The sequence below is a fragment of the Colletotrichum paranaense genome, assembly GCF_030867605.1.
Source record: "Colletotrichum paranaense strain IMI 384185 chromosome Unknown Scaffold_7.1, whole genome shotgun sequence".
Lineage (NCBI taxonomy): Eukaryota > Fungi > Ascomycota > Sordariomycetes > Glomerellales > Glomerellaceae > Colletotrichum > Colletotrichum paranaense.
The window spans coordinates 2,447,627-2,465,988 of record NW_026848965.1 but is presented as its reverse complement, the minus strand read 5'-3'; the positions used below and the strand labels follow the sequence as shown (position 1 = coordinate 2,465,988).

Here is an 18,362-nt window from a genome sequence, read left to right as displayed (position 1 = left end):
TTCATGTAGTTCATTCAACCGAGGTTGCCCTGATAGGTCCCGATCCTCGTCTATCGTCTAGACCGAATAAGTCTTATCTTTTCTACCCTTTGTCCGGACCACTATCCCAAAGCTGAGGAGGACTACCTACGCCTCTCCCCTCGGCCTCCCCTCCACTCCCTTCTTGTCTTGGGTCCCTTCTCGCCGGTCATCTCTGAAATATAAACCTGGCACTCTGAGTGGTGCCTCATGTCTCTCTTGCCATGATTAATACTAATGACTCTGGACCCTCTACTCGCTCTCAATGTTGTGGTACTATGTCGTACAGCTCTGAACAACGCTGGACGGATGTAATGCGGGCCGCAAAGGCGGTCAACCGGAATGAATGCGGAAAGTGTGTCGAGTCGAATCAAATAAAATGATCTCTTTTTGTCTCAAGATGAGAAGACGTCGAATCATGAAGGAGTCAACTGATCCGCCATCATCTTTCGAACCTCCTTCTCCAAGTTCTCCTCGGCATTCTTGTCGTCCAAATCCTCCACCGCACCAGTGACCTTCTCGGCGAGCTCAATCTTCTTCTGGCAGGCTTTATAGATGAGCTCCTCAATGGTGTGCGATGTCAGCAAGCGAATCACCTCCACATCCCGCGTCTGGCCGAGGCGGTGAGCTCGGTTCTCGGCCTGAATGTCGTCCTGCGGGTTGTCGGATTGATCAAAGATGATGATCTTATTGGCAGAGGTCAGGTTGATGCCAGTGCCACCAGCGCCCGTCGTGAGCAAAAAGGCTGTGATATCTGTATCGTTGTTGAACTCGTCAATCAGATCCTGGCGCTCGGCGACGTTGGTCTGGCCATATAAGACGCAGTGCCTGATGTTATCGGTGTGAAGGACCTCCCGTAGGATCTCAATGACCTTTGCAAATTTGCTGAAGACGAGGACGCGGTCGCCGTTGTCGCGATACTGGTGGATGAGCTCTAGTAGCTTGACGACCTTGCCACTGTCCATCCAAGAACCCTCAGGGACGTCAAGATGCCTGATACAAGCGTAATCACGGCACCAGAGATGCAGCTCGAAATCGGAAGAATTTTGCAGCTCCCCAATGAGATGGTCAATCCGCGGTTGTTGCAGCTCGGATTGCGGGACCTCTCGCATCAAAATATTCGCCATCTTCTCAACCTTCTTGTTGTCAAAGTAACGACGGAATAGTTGCGGGTGAAGGGCCGCCTTCCGAAGCTGCATCCAACTGTTGTTTTGGTCGCTCTGACGTCCGGTTGTCGTCTTCTTGACCGGGCCAGCCTTGAAAAGTCGCTCGTAGTCCTCGTAGAGTTCCTTCTGTACTCCTGGTGCCAGATCGCAGTATGCGACATTGCAAATCTTGGCCGGCATGTCAGAGAGCACCTGCTGCTTGCGACGCTGCAGGATGAACGGTTCCAGAATCGTTCTGGCTCGGCTGACACGCTCACCGTAGAGGAAAGCACCATTGTTGACATCGCGAATGGTGACCTTTTGGCTGAACATGTACTGGAGCTGGTCCATCCGACCGTTGAACTGGAGTGGGTCAATGAAGTTCAACAACGCCAGCATTTCCATCAGGTTGTTCTGAACAGGTGTTCCGGTGAGAAGCATTCTCCAACCGGCCTTAATCCTGATCAAGTCCTTGTAAATCTTGGTCTTGGGGTTCTTCATCTTGTGCCCCTCGTCAAAGATGGCTGCGGCTGGCTGCAACTCTCGGAGAGCCTCCAGATCCTCTTCGGAGCCAACTTGGGTATAGGTCGTCAAGACGACGTGGTAGTCCGCCGGGTTCTCGAGCATCTCGTATGCTATCTCTCTACGTTCGGCTTGAGGACCTTGATATGCAAGAATCGAGAGGTCGGGAGCAAAGCGCTGGAACTCTCCCATCCAGTTTGAGAACGTCGACGGTGGTACAACCACAAGATTGGGCCACGGCCTCTCACCCTTTCCGGTTTTCTCGTAGTTTTCGACAAGATGACAGATGAGAGAAATGACCTGGCAAGTTTTCCCTAGACCCATCTCATCGGCTAGAATGCATCCGTAGCCACTGTTGTACAGGAGGGACATCCAGTTGAGACCGAACAGCTGAAAGGGACGCATAGTGCAGTGCCCATCCATGAACTTCGGCTGGCAGGAGATTGGCGGCTCCGAAAGCTTTTGAGTGTGGAAGCTTGTCGGTGTCAGGGGGAGGTCGCTGTTAGTGGAGGAGCTCTGTGTGCTCCGTTTCTGACCCTTAACATCGAGGTCCCATCGGCTGATCTCCTGTTTGACCTTGTTCGCCTTCTTCTCGCATTCGGCTACCACTTCGTCAATGGCATTGACGCTGCGAGTGAATTCCATGATTGCATCAACCAGGGTCTCTCCAATTGGAACCTTGGGCCTCCTGCTGCGAGCGTTTGCCTTCTTGGCCACCGAAACGGCTTGTACCTCGCTAATGGTATCGAAAGGCCTCTTCGTCTCAATAATCTTCAGCTCGTCCATCTTGATATTCGTCATGGCTGACAGATCCGCGATCGAGCTGGTGTTGATGGCTTGGAGAGCCTTGTCCTGCAGGCTGTCCTTGACTGCCTCGTTCAATTCATCCTCGTTATCAAAATCCTCGTCTTCATTGTCATCGGGAATGATGATAGGCTCGTCCACTTTGTCGGCGGCAAGCTCGTCTAGGGACGGCTCGTCTTCGTGAGCCTGCTGGGACGCAGGTGGAGATCTACCGGGGCGACGACCTTGCATCAAGCGCCTGCGCTTGGGCTTTGGTGGTGAAGGGGTGGTGCTTCGAGAAGGTGTTGGTAGAGTCGGGGCATGTCGCCCGAGTAGTTTTGGCTTGCTGGGTGAGCCGGGTCTGCCTGACTTGCGGTCCATGTTCTTTGTTCTTTCGTCGCCAACGGTTATGCTTGGCTTGGTAGAGCTCACGAAGCTGTTGACTTTGGGCTTCAGATGCCGACCATCCAACAAGTAGTTGATTGCGTCCTCAACATTATTGTGGCATGCGGTCAAAGCTTCCTTATAGTATTGAACCGGTATCGTGCCGTTGAGCGCCTCAGAAACCTCTTCAATCTTCTTTTGCAGCTTATCCACCGAAACGTACTCGAAGTTGGCGACATGCTTCTTGAAAGATGTCTGGCTGATATTGCCACGGGACGTTCGGTCATCTTCGTCATCTGACGAGCCTTGTATGAGCACAGGCTCCGCCGAGGGCCTCTTCCGCGGGTTGGAAGGCGCTTGTGACTTGGGGGGCGGCTGAAATCGTGAGCCGGGGGGCACGAGGCGTGAGAAGTAGCTGGATTTGTTCTGGAACGGCGAGGATGCGGGAACCTCAATGACTGAACGCGAAGAGGGGGAGGAGGAATGATCGGGTTGCGTCTTGGCTTGGGACGCGAGTGACGTTCGATTGACAATCTGCGTCGCTTGTGTCTGGTAGGGGGATTCGGGGATCGTCTCGTCGGCGAGCTCGTCGGCGTCGTTACCGCGACGAATGCCTCTGATCGGTGACGTGCCCATTGCCGAGCTGCCCACCGGCGGCGGTGAGGAGCTGAGGGTATAGTTGATTACCATGGCTCGTATAGATGTGTTTGTTGCTTGTGAGAAGTGAGGTGGAAATTGGGAAGTTGACAAGCGGAGGTACGAAGGCGAACAATGGTCGATATACAAAGGCGGGGAGAAGTTCGCTCAAAGGAGAGAAGGACTCGAGGACTTTGCTGCTGTGAAGATGTCGATTGTCGAAAGGCTGTGCGAGATAATTAACGCTAGAGCAGGAGAAATCGCAAGGTAAAAGAGCAACAGATTGGGCAATTGCAGGTATCCGTGCCGCCTTCCAAGATGTGGGCGCTCCTGAGCAGGCTGGCAGGAGAGGGCCGAGATTGATTTTGAACCGACGGCGGCACTGGAGTGGGAATTTTCTGGGGCAGATCGCAACGCCCCCCCATGTCCGTTGACACGGGAATCCAAAGAAACGCGCTTAGACGAATCCCCATAGCGCGTCCGCACGTGGTTGGCGTCATCAATTAAAACACCGTGCGGACAATCATCCCTTCGAACTGTGGGCACTGTCTTCTGACTTCACGTCTCGTTTTTGAGGAGACCTCTAGCAGCAAGGCTCAATGAGCGGGACCATCAAACTCATAAGCCCCAACCGACGTTCATCAACTCCGGGTCTTCCGCAACGTCCTCGACTGACAACAAGCCTATTTCAACGTCGATAATCAACACCTTGTAGGTTTCCTGTCCCTTAGCACAAGCTATACGAGACCATGCGCTTACTTTACACCTTGCTCAATCAAGATACACGTCATGGCGACCCGACGCATCGTGGCCTCGGAGAAGACCATCCTCGAGAAGGATGATGTGGTTGGTGCCAGTCCCGCTGCTGGCGACAAGTCCAACATCACTCCTGCTGTACCAATGGATGTCATCTTGAAGCTTCTTGGATTCACGTTGGCCATGATTGTGTTGCCCATCGGCACCTACTTTGCTACGGTCGACTTCCTTTTCAAGGGTAAGTAAGCTGCACTCGTGTTTCTGCCTTTCCTATTCCACTGCCAAACACGATTGGACGCGCCCGATTAATCTGATAACCAGGCAATTCGACATTTGCCGGCGCTCTTGCTGCTGTAATGGCCAACGTGGTATTGATCAGTTATGTTATCGTTGCCATGAAGGAGGATCAGAGCGACCAGCTGGAAGCGAAGAAGCAAGGGAAAAAAGACCGTTGAGATTTGGGATGGGCAGTCAATCGACACCTTGGTGCCTGGGGTGGCAGCCTGGAACGCGTTTCACAGTTTCCGTAGGAATGAAAGTTGTGTCACACATCCCTCTCTCTCATCAGATATGTTACACTGTTGATGGCAAGTTTATCTCTATTCAGGAGATTATATTACGTTGATCTGGTCTTCTTCTAAGACCTGGCTTATTGAAAGCCACACCAGTGTTACAATGAAGCCTTATCAAATTTCCAACGCCTGAACCGCCAAATCATCCCCAAGCGTTGTAGATGAAACATTGTCGTCAAGTCACCATCAAGCCTCCATGGCTGCCGACTTCGCCCTCGCAATCGTAAACTGGATCCTGTGCATATATCTCGACCCAAACAGTGTGTATTTCGTTGTTTTTTTGAATCAGAAAATAGATAGCCATACCTCTCGGCTATACTCTCAAATTGACGACCCACCTCAAAATAGGAACGGCCGTCTCATCAGGGGAGAAGGGTACTCCGGCAACTCCACACCAGTGACATATCAGGTATAAGCCGATCTCTGCCCGAGAACACCATTACACATCCAGAATCTAAGAAAATGGGGGTATCGACAACGTTAAAACGAAAACCAGCTCATATCTCATGCCTTGTGTTGTTCAAGATGATTTGCTGAAGCGCTTAGAGAACCAGCTCTTTCTCTTGGCCGGCTCAGCAGGTCTAGGCTGCGCCTGTTGCTGCTGTTGCGGTGGGGAGCCGCCAACTGGTCTCCGAAGGACGTTCGCGCTCTGTTGCTGAGGTACCTGGGCTCCGTTGTTCACAGCTTGATAGGCATGTCCCTTTCCATTTGGCGCGCCATTGTCAAACTTGAGAGCAGACGCCTGGTGCCCTTGGTCCTGACTGAAGCCAATGCCATAATCGTTGGTGGGTTCAGGCCTACGAGCCGGACCGCCACGCTCAATAGAGCTATTGTCGCTACTAGTCGGATCGGTATGGTAGCCTGCATGCTCTCCGGAGCTTCCACTTGCGGCGGCTGATGTAACAGTCTCGTATGAGCGGTCCTTGTTGGGAAGGGGATAGATGTTCTGATCGCCGCGAGCGTAGCCGTTCATGTGGGGATCGGTCTGCGTCCTGGGAACTCTCTGTCGGTAGGGAATGTTGTTGCCGCCATTGTAATGTCCTCCACCATTTTGGCATTGATCGTAGTAACTCTGTCGATTAGACCCCATCTCAATCTGACCGCTTTCGGGACGGAACGAGCCCGGGCGACCGTTGTAGTAGCTGTCATGGGGATGGCGTCCTCCACTGGCTATATAATGGATTAGCTAGGCTGTGCAATCAATCGGTGAGTAGATAAACTTACTGGCATAGTAGCTGCTGCGCCTGTTCCATGTTTGGACCGACTCTGTATCTGAGCGAATATAAGACTGTCGCCGGTCTCGGTCACGATAGCCTCCATCAATGGCGGCCTCGAAACTGCGAATGGTATCAAGGGGTCGTTCCCAACGGCTACGTGTGGGATTAGATCGGTCGGGTTCGGCTGAGAAGCATGGTTAGAATAAACCGGCTAGGTTTGCGGATCCAGAGCTGTAGCGTACCAATTGGGGCACCGGTGGTGTCCTTGTGCTGAATGGCGCGCAAAGGAGCCAAGGAAGTCTTGGTCATTGCCTGAACGGCGGCTTCGGAAGCTGTTAGATATCTTACAACCGACATCACAGGAGAGTGGTAACTTACAAGGTTCGGCCTCACTCATGGCGACGGTAGGATCAGCTTTACTGTGTAATCTCTTTGCTTCCTTCTCTTCAGGTGTCTCGTGGAGGTCGATCTTGGGGTGACTGCCAGAGCTCTTGTGGGACTTGTTGGACTGGAAACTGAAGGTTCTCGGCCGGGACTTGGAGCGTCTATGGGGAGTTTGATTCTGGGCGTGGGATGGGGACTGCGCCTGGGCGTTGGGAGGTGGTTGAACAGGCTGAGGCTGGTCGTACTGCTGCTGATAAGGCGGGAATTGGGACTGGCCGTTGTCGTATGAGTCGGGGCCTTGTTGGTGATAGTGGTGATTCGGTTGCTGGTGCTGGGGAGGCAGCGCGGGAAGTGGATGGTGTTCAGCCATGACGGGCGACTGGGGAGGGTGCTACTTTTAATTGATCTGTCTCGCAAGTAGGCGGGTTCAGTGGGCGCGGACCTGGTCTCGGCGAGCAAGGTCGATGGATGGAGCTATTGCGTGCCTTATCGCGGGTCAGCAAGGGGAAGAGTGGGCGGGCGGTTCCCAGAGGTCGCTAGCGAGGCGGCCAAGGTTGCGTTTTCCAGGGGTGAGCGTGAGATGATGGAGCGCGGTGGAGCGTTGGAAGGGGCAGAATAGTGGAAGGGAAGGGGGTTTGGGGTGTGCCGTATGCCTGAGTGTGGTGTTTCTGCCGACAGCTGGGATTGAAAGTGGATGCAGAAACTAGCAGAGAATAGTGTACCCGTGGACCGGGCTGTTTCCAGTGTTCCACTTGTTGACGATGTGTGTTGTATGAGAAGCAAATCTTCGGGGACGGAGAACAAGCAGTTCGAGAGCAAGTTGAGGTGCTTGTGTGCTTGGGAGATGTTTTTTCTTTCTTTCTCAGATACTGTCGCAAGGGGGCAGGAAAGCAGGGAACTGGGTGTCTCGAATGTGGCTGGGGGTGAGGTTGAGTCGACAACCTGGAAGGCACTTGACTTGGTACGAACGGCAACGGCAACAACTCCCAGCCGATGAAGCTGCCCAGGTGGGCTGCGGTGTGGTTGTGGTACCGAGCTGGAAGGAACGGCCAGGCAACCCGACGACAACAGCGATCCAATGAGATGGCGACAGAAACACCAATGACAACGACAAACCCCAGCTGAGGGTACGGGAACGGGAACAGTTGCAGGTGCAGGTGCAGGTGTTGGTGCGATGGAGGGTGCTCACGGACAATTCGGTACGTACCTTGCCTTTTTTTTTGGGCCGATGTTTCGATCCTTGATACGGAGTACCTTATGGAGCGAGGTATTGCTGCAAGCTTGGTGTATCTTGCTGCAACAGAAGCAAGAGAGAAAAAAACGGGAGGGAGTCTGAATCTGACTCTCGCGCTCTCCCAAGTCTCAACTCTCGGATGGATTCTGATGGGATTTTGGGAAGACAACTTCGGGCGAGCGACGCCAGGATGTTTGCTGAAAAAGCGCTAGGGCGATTTGAATTGGAGGCGTTACAGGGAAGGAGGGTGGCCGCAATGGGTTAAGCGTCACGTCTTTTTTCGATGGGGTGGTCGGACGCTGGAGTCAGGTCCGGCGACGTAGGGGAAAAAGTGGTGACTGGGGGGCTGGGACGCTCAGGGACGCCGGGGCCAGCAAGTGCTGTCCTGGTGCTGTAAACTGGGTCTGCCCAGACGGCAAGCGCCTCCTACTTGTTGATGAGTGTCTTGGTGATGTGATGTTGCCGTTGGGTTTCTTTTTCCGCCGGCTGGTTCTTCTCCTGCTGTTTGCTGCCAATTTCTTTCTGCCCAGGTTGAAGAATTGACGTGTGTTCCGATATAAGGATGTAAGGATTTTTCTGGTTTTGCTTGGCCGGCTGTGGTTCTTGGCTTTTTGTGTTAGTTCTGTCGCTCTTTCCTTCTTTTTGAGTGTCACCGGCAGTTGCAGCAGGGTGCGGGCAAGCTGGCAGGGTTCCCATCGACCTGAGCCTTAGGTGAGAAGGCTTTTCCTGACAAAGGTACGTACCGGTAAAGAAAGTATCCTGTTTCCTGGCTTTACTTTGGACGGGAGGGTCCTTTGAGGGCAATCAAGCCGTTGCTTCTGAATCTGACGTTCTGCAGCCTTCTTCGGACGTTTCGTAACAAAAAACGAGTAAACTGGGTATTATGTTTGATATTGCCTGTTGATCGATGATCGAATGCGACGTAGTTGGCGCGTTTGCAGGCGGTTGGTGGTGGGCCCGGAAGGGCTAGGACGTGGAGGCCGTCGATCGTTCGCTTGATGTGCGTGGTGGAACTGGATGGGCAATGCCAATGGCGGTGCAGAGCAATGCGAAATGCTGTCGTTTCCGAATGGCCAATTTCGCCCCTGTCGTCGTCGGTTTGTCTGTCTGGAGACTATCTGGCTATGGCTGACGTCAAGCGGCGGTAATCCTCACGTGTTTCAAAGCGCCTTCGCGTGGTAGCTCGAGGTACGGTATGGCGGAACGCAGCGGTGTCCTTTTCCCCTTTCCTTTAATTTGCTTTTTTTTTTTCCTTCTTGTCTTTCTCGGCCCTTCCCTTTCGGCCCTTGGCCTAATGCGTCCTGGAATGGAATGGAATTGGATCGAGAAATTGTCGATTGGGGGGTGCTTCTCAGCTCCTGTGCTTCCAGGACCAATTTGTCCGGTCGCAGAGCACGAATTTTGGTCTTCGCTCCGTGTCGGACGTTTTACGTTCTCGGGTCTGCGTTTCTGCTCGCTGTCCCAATGTCAGCCAATCTGTTTTGCATCCATGTGGGCGATGGGGTCCAGTGTCTTCTTCATCCCACGTCGCAGCGCCATGCATCGTGGCACGTCCTGGCGCCGCAGCCGACCGCTGCTTGCAGATGATGGACGACCCATGGGGACCCAAAAGAAATTCCCACCTCTGTGCGTACCTGGTTTTCTTTCAATGGCCCCTTGCTACTTTGATTATCCCGGACGTGGACGGGTCGCTTGTCGGATCGCTCCGAACAGTGAGGTTTTATCAAATTGCCTTATTATAGATGGTGCTCCGGAGATTGGAAGGGCGTCGATAGCGTCCAAAGCCAGGTCGGGTCAATGACAATGACTGGTCAGCGAAAGAAGATCGAGGTGTCAAATGATATAATATGGCGAGATGCCAGTGTGCGTGGTATAGGCAGCGAGTGTGAAAGGTGATTCACTGTAACCCTGCAGGTGTTGAGGCAACGAGGTGGATTAATACGTCGTCAAGTGTGGATGTGAGTGAATCGGGCGAGACCTTTTGGAGGTGTAACAAGGCCAAAAACATAAGGATGGCTTAGAATCCCAACGCAAAAGCGTGGCGGGAGGCCTTGGGTATCTATACGAGCCTCCAACTCAGTTGGGCCAACGAAGGAAGAGCCGGCGACAGAGTGTGTGAGTGCGCGTGTGTGTGACTGGAGGGAAGGCCAGCTGAACAAGGTGGTGTGTAGTGACAAGTCAATGATGATCTCGACGACTAAAGCGTAAAGGTGTGGCCTGTCCTGGTCTGGCCTGTCACGACATGCTATGGCAAGAATAATAAGAAGCTCCGGTGGTACCTATCGTACCTTATGGTCCTTCCCTCACTGAAACCCGTACCTTGCTGCCATTAGGTTACTAGGTAAGGTACTTCATAGTCGTACGAAGCTTTAGAGAAGGTCGGCGCCGATGGGTCCCGCACTTACTTCACGACAAGGGAAGGAAAGAGTGAGGAAATTTTTGACTTCGGGGACCTTTCTTTCCCAAGGTCCGTTTATGGCGTGGCCTCATGAGAAAACCTATCAAAGGTATCCATGTACCTTTAGTACCGTACGTATGCACACAGGGAATGCCTATCAAGCGATGCGGCCTAGCAACTAACACAACCACACAACGTACGACTCCCTCGAGTCTCTCCTTAGATGTCCTCTCCAGGCTCTTAGCATGGGAAAGAAGCTGTACTTCGAACAGATGCACTGCTCCACAGAGCCCTGCCTGCCTCGGCCGCACCCTGTTCTCAAATGCCGGGCTTTCCATCGAATGACAGGTGACCGCGGGCAGCAAGATCAAACCTTTCTGTCCAGCCTTCCAGTTGACAAGGGGCCAGGATCTATAGAGTCAGAAGATACCTACTGCAGTAGCAAGATGGCCGGTATCGAGTACTGCTCGGATGCAGTGCGCCAAAGTCGTCAACAACATTCGAAAAGCTCCCTCCCCCACCGTGCCGGTCTTTCTAGAAACCCAGCAGCCTATTTGGCACAAGCTGCACTGCAGCTGGCCGCAAATTGACGCAGAGGAAATCAAAGGCCTGGCCTTGCATTCCATCTCAAAATTCCAATTGTTATTGCCCGCGTCTGCTCGACCTCCACAGTGCACCCACCCGCCTTTTCCACCTTAGCCGTCTCATGCCCACCTCCCATAACCTGTCACAACCTCCCCAAGCACGTTCCTGGCCTGGAACTCGAGCTTGACGTGTGTTGCCCTGAGACTCCAAACCGCGTGCGTGTACCTCTCAGAATCAGACGCAAGACAAGCACCGGTCAATCAACGGACTCTCAACCATTGGCAATAAGAGGGGTGCTCAGGTGGAGGGGAATTCCTGAAGCCCGCGCCATTACGCGTTTCGCCCCTCATCAACCATCCCACCCGTCCAACCCGTCCAACCCCAGCACAGTTATGAGGTTCCATCCAAGAAAACCTTAGCCTTAGTCCTGCAGGCTTGTAGACGGACGACAAGACCCGATCAGCCACCACTGCCACTGCGCCCAACCAGGATCGACGCCCGGCCATCCATTACTTCCAGTCAATATTGAGGACAACCGCACACAATCGACTACCTACCTACACTACCTATCATGGTACACGGTATCTGTACCTACTGTACGCGACTGTTTGGGACTTCGTACATGCAAATCAGCGAGGTCGCTACCAGACGGCGCACGACGGGCTTTCATCATTCCCATTCCGCCGCTTTGTTCCTCTGGCTTTAAATCGATGCTACTACAAACTCCCACCTTCGCTGTACACTATACACGGCCATTCTTCCCACTGGCCAGCGTTGTTGCTGAGCGAGATGCGGCCGCATGGAAGACGTGCGTCGGGGAAGCACAACAGTGGTTCAGTCTGAAACTTGACTGCCTCTGCATCATTCAAGCAGGCAGTCAATCATGATTGTCCTTTCCGATCCCGAACGACAAATCACTCGGTCAGTACCTTATGTGGTTTGTCTGTCTCGCGGGAGCGGGGCTGCGTTGCGACTCATGGAAATTCTGGCACAGCGCCTCAAACACAGTCAGCCAGCATCTTTCATCTGATCCTCGATCCTCAGATGCCATTAGGACCGAACAGCATCTCGACAATGGACCCCTAAGGCCGAGACACTCAATCACTTGGACTAGACGCCAAAGGGCAGCGAGGATCATGCCCGTCCCACCGCCTCTCCCTCTTCAGTGCTCCACGTTGTCAACTTTTGCCCAGCCCGAGCTTGGGGTGAGATGTTGACCACCCCTGCAAGCCGGTGGACTTCGTGTTCAACGGCCGGCCATACGAAGGCTGACCCGTCGCAGTACTGCGAACCTGCAAGGTCCACTTCCAACCGAGAGTCCGGAATATCAACTTGGCTGCCAGACCGCCGCATAAAGCGTTAGTCTTCAGCTCTGCTCGTCAACTCCCGCGGGTTCCATATTGCATAGTCGAGCTGCGCCTCAATCACAGTTGCACACATGACGCGGATCGATGGCTTACGGTACGCGCACATCAGATACGTGGACGTGTGTACGAAGTACGGGCCAAGTTGCCTCCACAGGGCCGTGAAGTTTTATCCGCTCACTCTTCTACAATTCGTGCCCAGTTCTACACCATATACCAGCCTGTAACTCGGATTTGATTCGCTTGCATCGAGTCTCACAATCAACGGCCAAGGGACCCCAATCGTACCCGTGAAGTCTCTAGGAACGTTTCCATTGCTTCGAGATTTTTCTATACATGTCCAACTTTCTCTGATATCTCCCGCCTTCCCGTATCAAAAATTTTGCGCCTGTCTTTCCAGGAGACGGTGAAGGAACGCAGTGTCGTGCGGAAAGTCTGGACAAAGCCTGCATCATCGCAGGGTCCTTCCGATGTTGTACCAGCTCTGTATCCCTTCAAGCCGGCGCGGGATTGCCACTGTCTCTCAGTAGGTATCGTGTTTGATATCTCCATACTTGCTGGATTGGCAATACGGTTACCAGCCGGGGTCAGTAAGTCACTTTCGCCTCATACAGTACACACACACACACACACACACCACCAGACGAATGACAGGTACATCGAAGGAAGGAAGGGTCTTGAGGCCCGAGCTTCTGGGTAATTCTCTCCATGTTTCTACTGATCGGCCAGCAGCCTTCCATTTTCGCCGCAGAGCACCCAGGTTTCCCCGTCAAACCTGAAATTAAAATAGAACAACGCTTGCCAGCCAGTCATCGACGCTTGCTAGTTTTGCCTCGAAGCATTCTCTGATATCAAAATGCGTGGAAGAGATACCTATGTCAAACAAGAGCTTCATCACCCTACTCATCTCACCCTAGTCACCTTGCATCTTTACGGATGCTCAGTGGTGTTGCGGTATCGAAAACCGGAATCTACGTTCAACAGCATGCTTACACCAACATCCCACACCAAAGCTCAGGAAAAGCAGAAAATAGAGCAGAAGTCGAAGGCCAATGGCATCGCGCCGAGCTAAGACGGCCGGGGCTTCCGACGGCTGGTACGGTGAGAGTTTGTAACCCTCTTCAAGCTCGCGCAATCTAGCTACAAGACATGCCAGCAACTGCGTCTATGCTGCAGCCGGGCGGGCTTGAGCAACAGCCCCCTCCCACCATACGCGCGAGACCAATTAACTGGCCGCAGCATGCAGGCTCGGCCAGGTTCTATCAAGATCCCGTCGTTCTTGGAGGCGCAAGTTTGGTCTTTACTGCACGCTATCCAGACAAAGTCGGGTCGGGTTTACTTCCGTGGCACACCATATCCTTGGCCACGCACCCTCTTCGGCCTGTTTCGCACACCACGCCTATCGTGGATTTTGAAAGCTCCGATTGTTGGTCGGGAAATCCCTCCTCAAGCTCTCGCTGCTAGGTGGGTTTCGTCCTCTCTCCATCTCCTCCCACCTTCATGATTCGACTCCGTCGTCGCCCTGTCCTTGGCGTTTCGCCCAATCTCCAACCTTTCGCCTTGCCTAGGAATACTTTTCAGCGTGCCCGGTTATCAACTTATCTCGCTACCCTCCATTGATGGCCATCACCGCACCAATGTAACCTCGACGATTGTCAAGTAATTGAGTTTCCAGACTTCCCGAACCAGCTTGCTTGTCGATGCCCGCGGCGCCCTCTCAGAATGGTACGCACAAGGGGACTGATCTCGATCATCCAATGCCTCGATGGCGCAGGGCAGTGGAGGGCGGTAGTTGAGCCCCCAACAGAGACTAGAAGTGGTTGCGTCCCCCGAGTGGGGTGGAGGGGTACAAAGTGCCTAGGCAGAGAGACCGGGGGGTCCCCACGAACAGAGCAGAAACCAAAACCTTGGCGTCCGACGTTTCCCAGATGTGCGGGCTGCTTCAGCCCGATGGGTCTTTTTTTTCGATCCCATCTTTTTTTCATACTTTTTCCAATTTCTTTTCTCTGTTTCTTCCATGACTTCTTCCTGAAACTCGGGGCTCTGTCAGTCGAGGCGCCGCTCCAAAAACATGGGACCGTCATCCTAGCAAGACCGTTGGCTCTCGGATCGCGAGGCTGTCGCGGTCGGTCTCTTCTCTTTTCTCGCTCTTTGACTTTACACGATACCATTGTCGTGTACATCAGCCCTTTTTCTCCATCTTCTGCTGTTTGAGAAGTCTTCAGACGATATCGGTCCTTCCGGGGTTCGTCCTTCTTTGGTTTGTAATGACACAATCTCAGGGTTTTTGGCCCTTTCCCTCTTTTTCGCAAGTCGCCTTACTTTTTCGGGCCCAAAACTCTATAGTCGAGTGAATTGAGTTTTGGTCTGATAGTGATTTTGCCTTGAACCATTTCTCGGAGAGGGAGCGGGGGAAAAGGGAGGTGACGGGGACCTGACTAAATGACTTCCAATTCTAACTCTGAAGTCGTGTAAGTGTTAAAAAGTTTTCTGCCCCTCGTCGGATCAGAGTGCTGCGGAAAAGGTTGATGGAAGTTAATTTCCTGTCTGTTGCTCCGGCCGGGTTCACTGCCGAGAGTCTCGAAGATTGCGCGACCTCTTTTTTCGCCAACGTCTCATGATGAGGTCTACTATGGGAGGAGCCGAGGCATCTCTAGTTGGCAGGTACATCAATTCAGATGAGCAGCTGCCGGTTCCCGGTTATCGCGTACGTAGCTGGCTTGCTGATATATACACAACTGTTGCCTGTGGAATCTTTGGAGCCTGTCCATCTGCTTGTGTCCAGGGGTCTTGTCTTCAAAGATGTCATGAGTTGCAGATCGGTCAAGCAACTTTGGATGCTTCCCCTCTATGATAATTCCCGAACGTAACTCGCCGAGCCTATTGCAGTATATAGAGATTGTGTCTCGCGGTCAAGCCAAGATAAGGACACACGCATTGTATAAGGTGGAGGTAGCTCGACATCTTGGAGACCTTTTCTTGACCGACCCCACAAGACTTTCACACTCTATAACACCATACCGGCAACCGAACCTGTGCCAATGTGCAAAGCATCATTCGTTCACGCTGTTTAGCACAACCTTAAAGCGAAGTGTGTCATATGACATAGTTGATGATAATGATTCCGTTTTTGTGACATGGGGCCATAAGTATATCGCTGGACTACCTTAGATGTATGATGAATGCGTCGTCCAACTCATTTCCAAAACTCAGTTCTTTTCCACTTCATCCGAGGAATTTCTATGATACAGACAAGAGCCACCACATTCTAGAAATAATAGGAGAATAGCCATCGAAATTCTGAGATTGGTAGGAAAATCCATAGCGACGCTTCTTGGTCAAAGTCATCATGTCCTGTACTCCACGACTGACCCCATCTGACTCTTGGGCTCTCTGCTACGCATCCATCTGGCTTTGCCATGGAATTACTGTCGAAGTTGGAGATACTGTCTATTGGGGACAGCAGTCAGTTATTCTGGCATTTCTAGGGTTTCCGAGCCACCTTCGACAAACAAACCTAGAGCTGTTTCTCAAGTAAGAGGATCATCTTGGAAGAACGGACCAGCCGTGGGGAGCTGACCCCAACCATAAGCATCATCACTCGACGGAAATTCCCAGTGCCCGTCCGTTTCTCCCATGGTCATTGCATAGTTGGCGATAAGCGAACCGTCGTCTATCATGACATTGTCGTTGGCGGCACCACTCATGACAGAAAGCAAGTCGCGGAAGGATTCGAATAAAGTCCTTTGGCTACTGCTTGGTGATGATATAGCCGGCGCCCTCTCTGAGAAACATGCTGTCCCTGTAGAACTGCGTCAGTTTCTTGTCTAGCAAGGCCTTGATCTCTTTGGAATCGATTTACCTGGACTACCGTCTGAAGATGAATCCGAAACTTGCTCTCCCTCGGCAACCGAGGTGTGCTCCTCGATGAATCGATTGAAGAAGGTTTCCATAAACGTATTCAAACCGCCAATGACCCGTTCCCTGTCAATACCCGGCATGCGGTCAGCATGGTTGACCAGCATCTCCGCCTTGGTTTCTTGCCAGTAGTTTCGCATATTTGTTGCCACCTCACGGGTAGGGCTGTAAACATATGGTGAGTCTGGTGGCGGTGTATCGGGGAATACGATGGTCCAGACGGCGAACCACTGCTCCTTCACGGCGAGCTTGCGGTCTACCCTCTCCTTGAGCTCCTTCTGCTGGTCTTGGGTGATTCCGTCGGGCGGCTGGTTGGCTCGCTTGCTGCAGTCCTGTTGCCTTGTGTGGCACCTCTCCTCAGTTTGCGTCTCGAATTGTCGACCGCACCTTGAGCAGTAGTGAGGCTGCATATGCTTCCGATACAGATGCTGCTTCACGTCTCTGATCCTACTCAGCTGTAATAAAGAGCACCGATTGTGGGTGCGTTTGTCTGCCTTGTAGAACGGACAGGCTAAGCTGAGATCATTGTCATTCTTGTCAGTGGCTGGACCTTGGAGTCGTGATTTCTTCCTTCTGGACTCATCCGGCAGTTCGTCGTCGTCACTCCGATCCTGGCCATTGGTTTCATGTTGACATGCGCCTCTTTTGCGACGTGGCGAGCCTGTATTCCTGCTCCGGTGTTCTGGGGGCTTTTCTTCACTGGTTTCGCGGCTATGCTGACAAGTATTGTAGGTCGGGCATGTCTCTGTTTCTTGTTGTGAAGGCAATGGGCAAGACCTGTTTTCCATATTTGAGCCAAGTTTCCAGTGGCAAGGCCAGGTGAAAGGCCGAGCATCAGACTCGAACAGCCATTGCAGATATGAGAACAGGTCTCTGCAGGTTTCAAGAGACTTCGCTTGGAGCCATCGATATCCTGTCACTAACGTGCTCAGAGCCCTTCCTTGGGAGTCAGTCTTGTCTGCAACTCGAGAGGAAATTGGGCCTATGTCCCGATAGACTTTGTCAGGACTGGCAATAAGGAGCCTTCGATTTTCAATGGGTATCGATGAAGAGGCACCCTGTCCTCGGGGAGTGACCAGGTCTCCGCCGGCTGAATTCTCTCTGGGAACTCCAATGGAAGGGATGGAGAAGGTCTTCCAACCGGTCTTTCCGGAAACAATTACAGGACTTCGGCCCTGGACGGCTAGAGAATGGCGCGTAATTCCAGGCTGTCTGCACGTCTTGATATCTTGAGGAAAGTCATGCTGATCCATGGCCATGGGGTAAAAGCCCCCTCGGGAAAATTGCAGCTCGTAATGAGCAAACTCAACAGAAGCTTCCAAGTCGAAAACTGTGGTAAGGGGCAGAAATCTTGTCGTATAATTGCCAGAGTCGACCGAGCGTTCTGTTCGGAATCCTGGTTTGTCAGAACGTTTTGTTGACTGAAAGTTCCGTTGCAATAGCAGCCTGGTACCGAAGTCCTCGAAGGCCAGATGAGGCGCGTTGGTCAGGAGACGACCTGCACGGTAGTTGAGAGCATGGTATTCCGGGATTTCCTTGGCGTGTAACGTGTCTCGCGAAAGGCGTGGAAGTTCTGCTGTTGGACGTATCGAGTTTTCCATCATGCTTGTGTACCAGAAGTTATGCCAAAAGCAATCCACGCCAAGGTAAGAGTCCGAGACGTTTGTAAACGTCTTCTCATGGACTGCTAACATCCACAGTACAGCGGGAGATATTGTATACTTGGATGATGATCCGTCCACATCGGCAGCAAACGCCAACCAGAACCTAGGGAAGGTAGTAGAGCCACGACAAATTCCACGGCAACTTGCCCGGTCAAGGGACAAATGAGCGTGTCGTTAAGTCGAAACAATTGATGAACCCATGAGAAGAGGGTCCACGATAGAATAAGTCCACGATAAAGGAATTCCACAATAGAAGGAGTCCGCAATAAGGATTCTCCACGTTTGGTTTTGTCCTGATGGCATCCAAGTTTGGGCATCCAGCGGTCATCCACGATTCCCTGTCCTAGGGCACAGGGTCCACGTATACGGTCAGGCGTGTAGTTTATGGTCGGGGTTGTCGTTGTTATTATTGTCGTCGTCGTCGTTACCGACAAGGGCGTTGATCTATCGAAACGACTCAGTACAAAATGAAGAATGATAAGAAGTGAAGAAGCAAAAATCATGAATCACAACTTCCTCTGTTTAAATATCAACCCCAAAGAGGCAGGCCCATGCGAAACCCAACGGCTCGAACAGAGAGAAAGAGCACAATTGTGCTCCCATCATTCGCTGCAGCTCCTGCTTCCCCTTTTCCTTTCTTCGGGCATGCTCTGCATCGTGCATAACGGTGATTGGCCTTGCCCGCGTCAGTTCCGTCATCCTCCCAAACCCGGCCACACACTTCTTCCACTTCACCATCAGGCTACGTCCACCTAATAGGTCAAGTAGGTAGGTGTCTGCTG

The 18,362-nt window shown here is 52.5% G+C and overlaps 8 protein-coding genes across 8 annotated transcripts; 4 read left to right on the top strand and 4 right to left on the bottom strand.

The window, feature by feature from the left end:
• Positions 1-434: 434 nt before the first annotated feature.
• Positions 435-3,542, bottom strand: CPAR01_09685 (SNF2 super family protein; the record flags this gene model as incomplete). Its single annotated transcript, XM_060493949.1, has 1 exon — positions 435-3,542. The coding sequence occupies one exon, from the start codon at positions 3,540-3,542 to the stop codon at positions 435-437; it is 3,108 nt and encodes a 1,035-aa protein (XP_060348079.1).
• A 735-nt stretch (positions 3,543-4,277) lies between these two features.
• On the top strand, positions 4,278-4,699 carry CPAR01_09684 (vacuolar ATPase assembly integral membrane protein VMA21; the record flags this gene model as incomplete). The annotated part of the gene is made up of 2 exons (XM_060493948.1): positions 4,278-4,482; positions 4,566-4,699. The coding sequence occupies 2 exons, from the start codon at positions 4,278-4,280 to the stop codon at positions 4,697-4,699; spliced, it is 339 nt and encodes a 112-aa protein (XP_060348078.1).
• A 637-nt stretch (positions 4,700-5,336) lies between these two features.
• CPAR01_09683 (uncharacterized protein) lies at positions 5,337-6,787 on the bottom strand (the record flags this gene model as incomplete). Its single annotated transcript, XM_060493947.1, has 4 exons — positions 5,337-5,986; positions 6,041-6,217; positions 6,276-6,365; positions 6,412-6,787. The coding sequence occupies 4 exons, from the start codon at positions 6,785-6,787 to the stop codon at positions 5,337-5,339; spliced, it is 1,293 nt and encodes a 430-aa protein (XP_060348077.1).
• Positions 6,788-8,846: 2,059 nt separating this feature from the next.
• Positions 8,847-9,452, top strand: CPAR01_09682 (uncharacterized protein; the record flags this gene model as incomplete). The annotated part of the gene is made up of 1 exon (XM_060493946.1): positions 8,847-9,452. The coding sequence occupies one exon, from the start codon at positions 8,847-8,849 to the stop codon at positions 9,450-9,452; it is 606 nt and encodes a 201-aa protein (XP_060348076.1).
• Positions 9,453-11,566: 2,114 nt separating this feature from the next.
• Positions 11,567-11,851, top strand: CPAR01_09681 (uncharacterized protein; the record flags this gene model as incomplete). The annotated part of the gene is made up of 1 exon (XM_060493945.1): positions 11,567-11,851. The coding sequence occupies one exon, from the start codon at positions 11,567-11,569 to the stop codon at positions 11,849-11,851; it is 285 nt and encodes a 94-aa protein (XP_060348075.1).
• A 477-nt stretch (positions 11,852-12,328) lies between these two features.
• CPAR01_09680 (uncharacterized protein) lies at positions 12,329-13,133 on the bottom strand (the record flags this gene model as incomplete). Its single annotated transcript, XM_060493944.1, has 2 exons — positions 12,329-12,603; positions 12,980-13,133. Coding segments are annotated over 2 exons (429 nt in total), but the record flags the coding sequence as incomplete, so codon positions are not given.
• An 815-nt stretch (positions 13,134-13,948) lies between these two features.
• CPAR01_09679 (uncharacterized protein) lies at positions 13,949-14,212 on the top strand (the record flags this gene model as incomplete). Its single annotated transcript, XM_060493943.1, has 1 exon — positions 13,949-14,212. One exon carries the CDS (start codon positions 13,949-13,951, stop codon positions 14,210-14,212), a length of 264 nt encoding a protein of 87 aa, XP_060348073.1.
• Positions 14,213-15,528: 1,316 nt separating this feature from the next.
• On the bottom strand, positions 15,529-17,520 carry CPAR01_09678 (uncharacterized protein; the record flags this gene model as incomplete). The annotated part of the gene is made up of 2 exons (XM_060493942.1): positions 15,529-15,800; positions 15,861-17,520. The coding sequence occupies 2 exons, from the start codon at positions 17,518-17,520 to the stop codon at positions 15,529-15,531; spliced, it is 1,932 nt and encodes a 643-aa protein (XP_060348072.1).
• Positions 17,521-18,362: the final 842 nt, after the last annotated feature.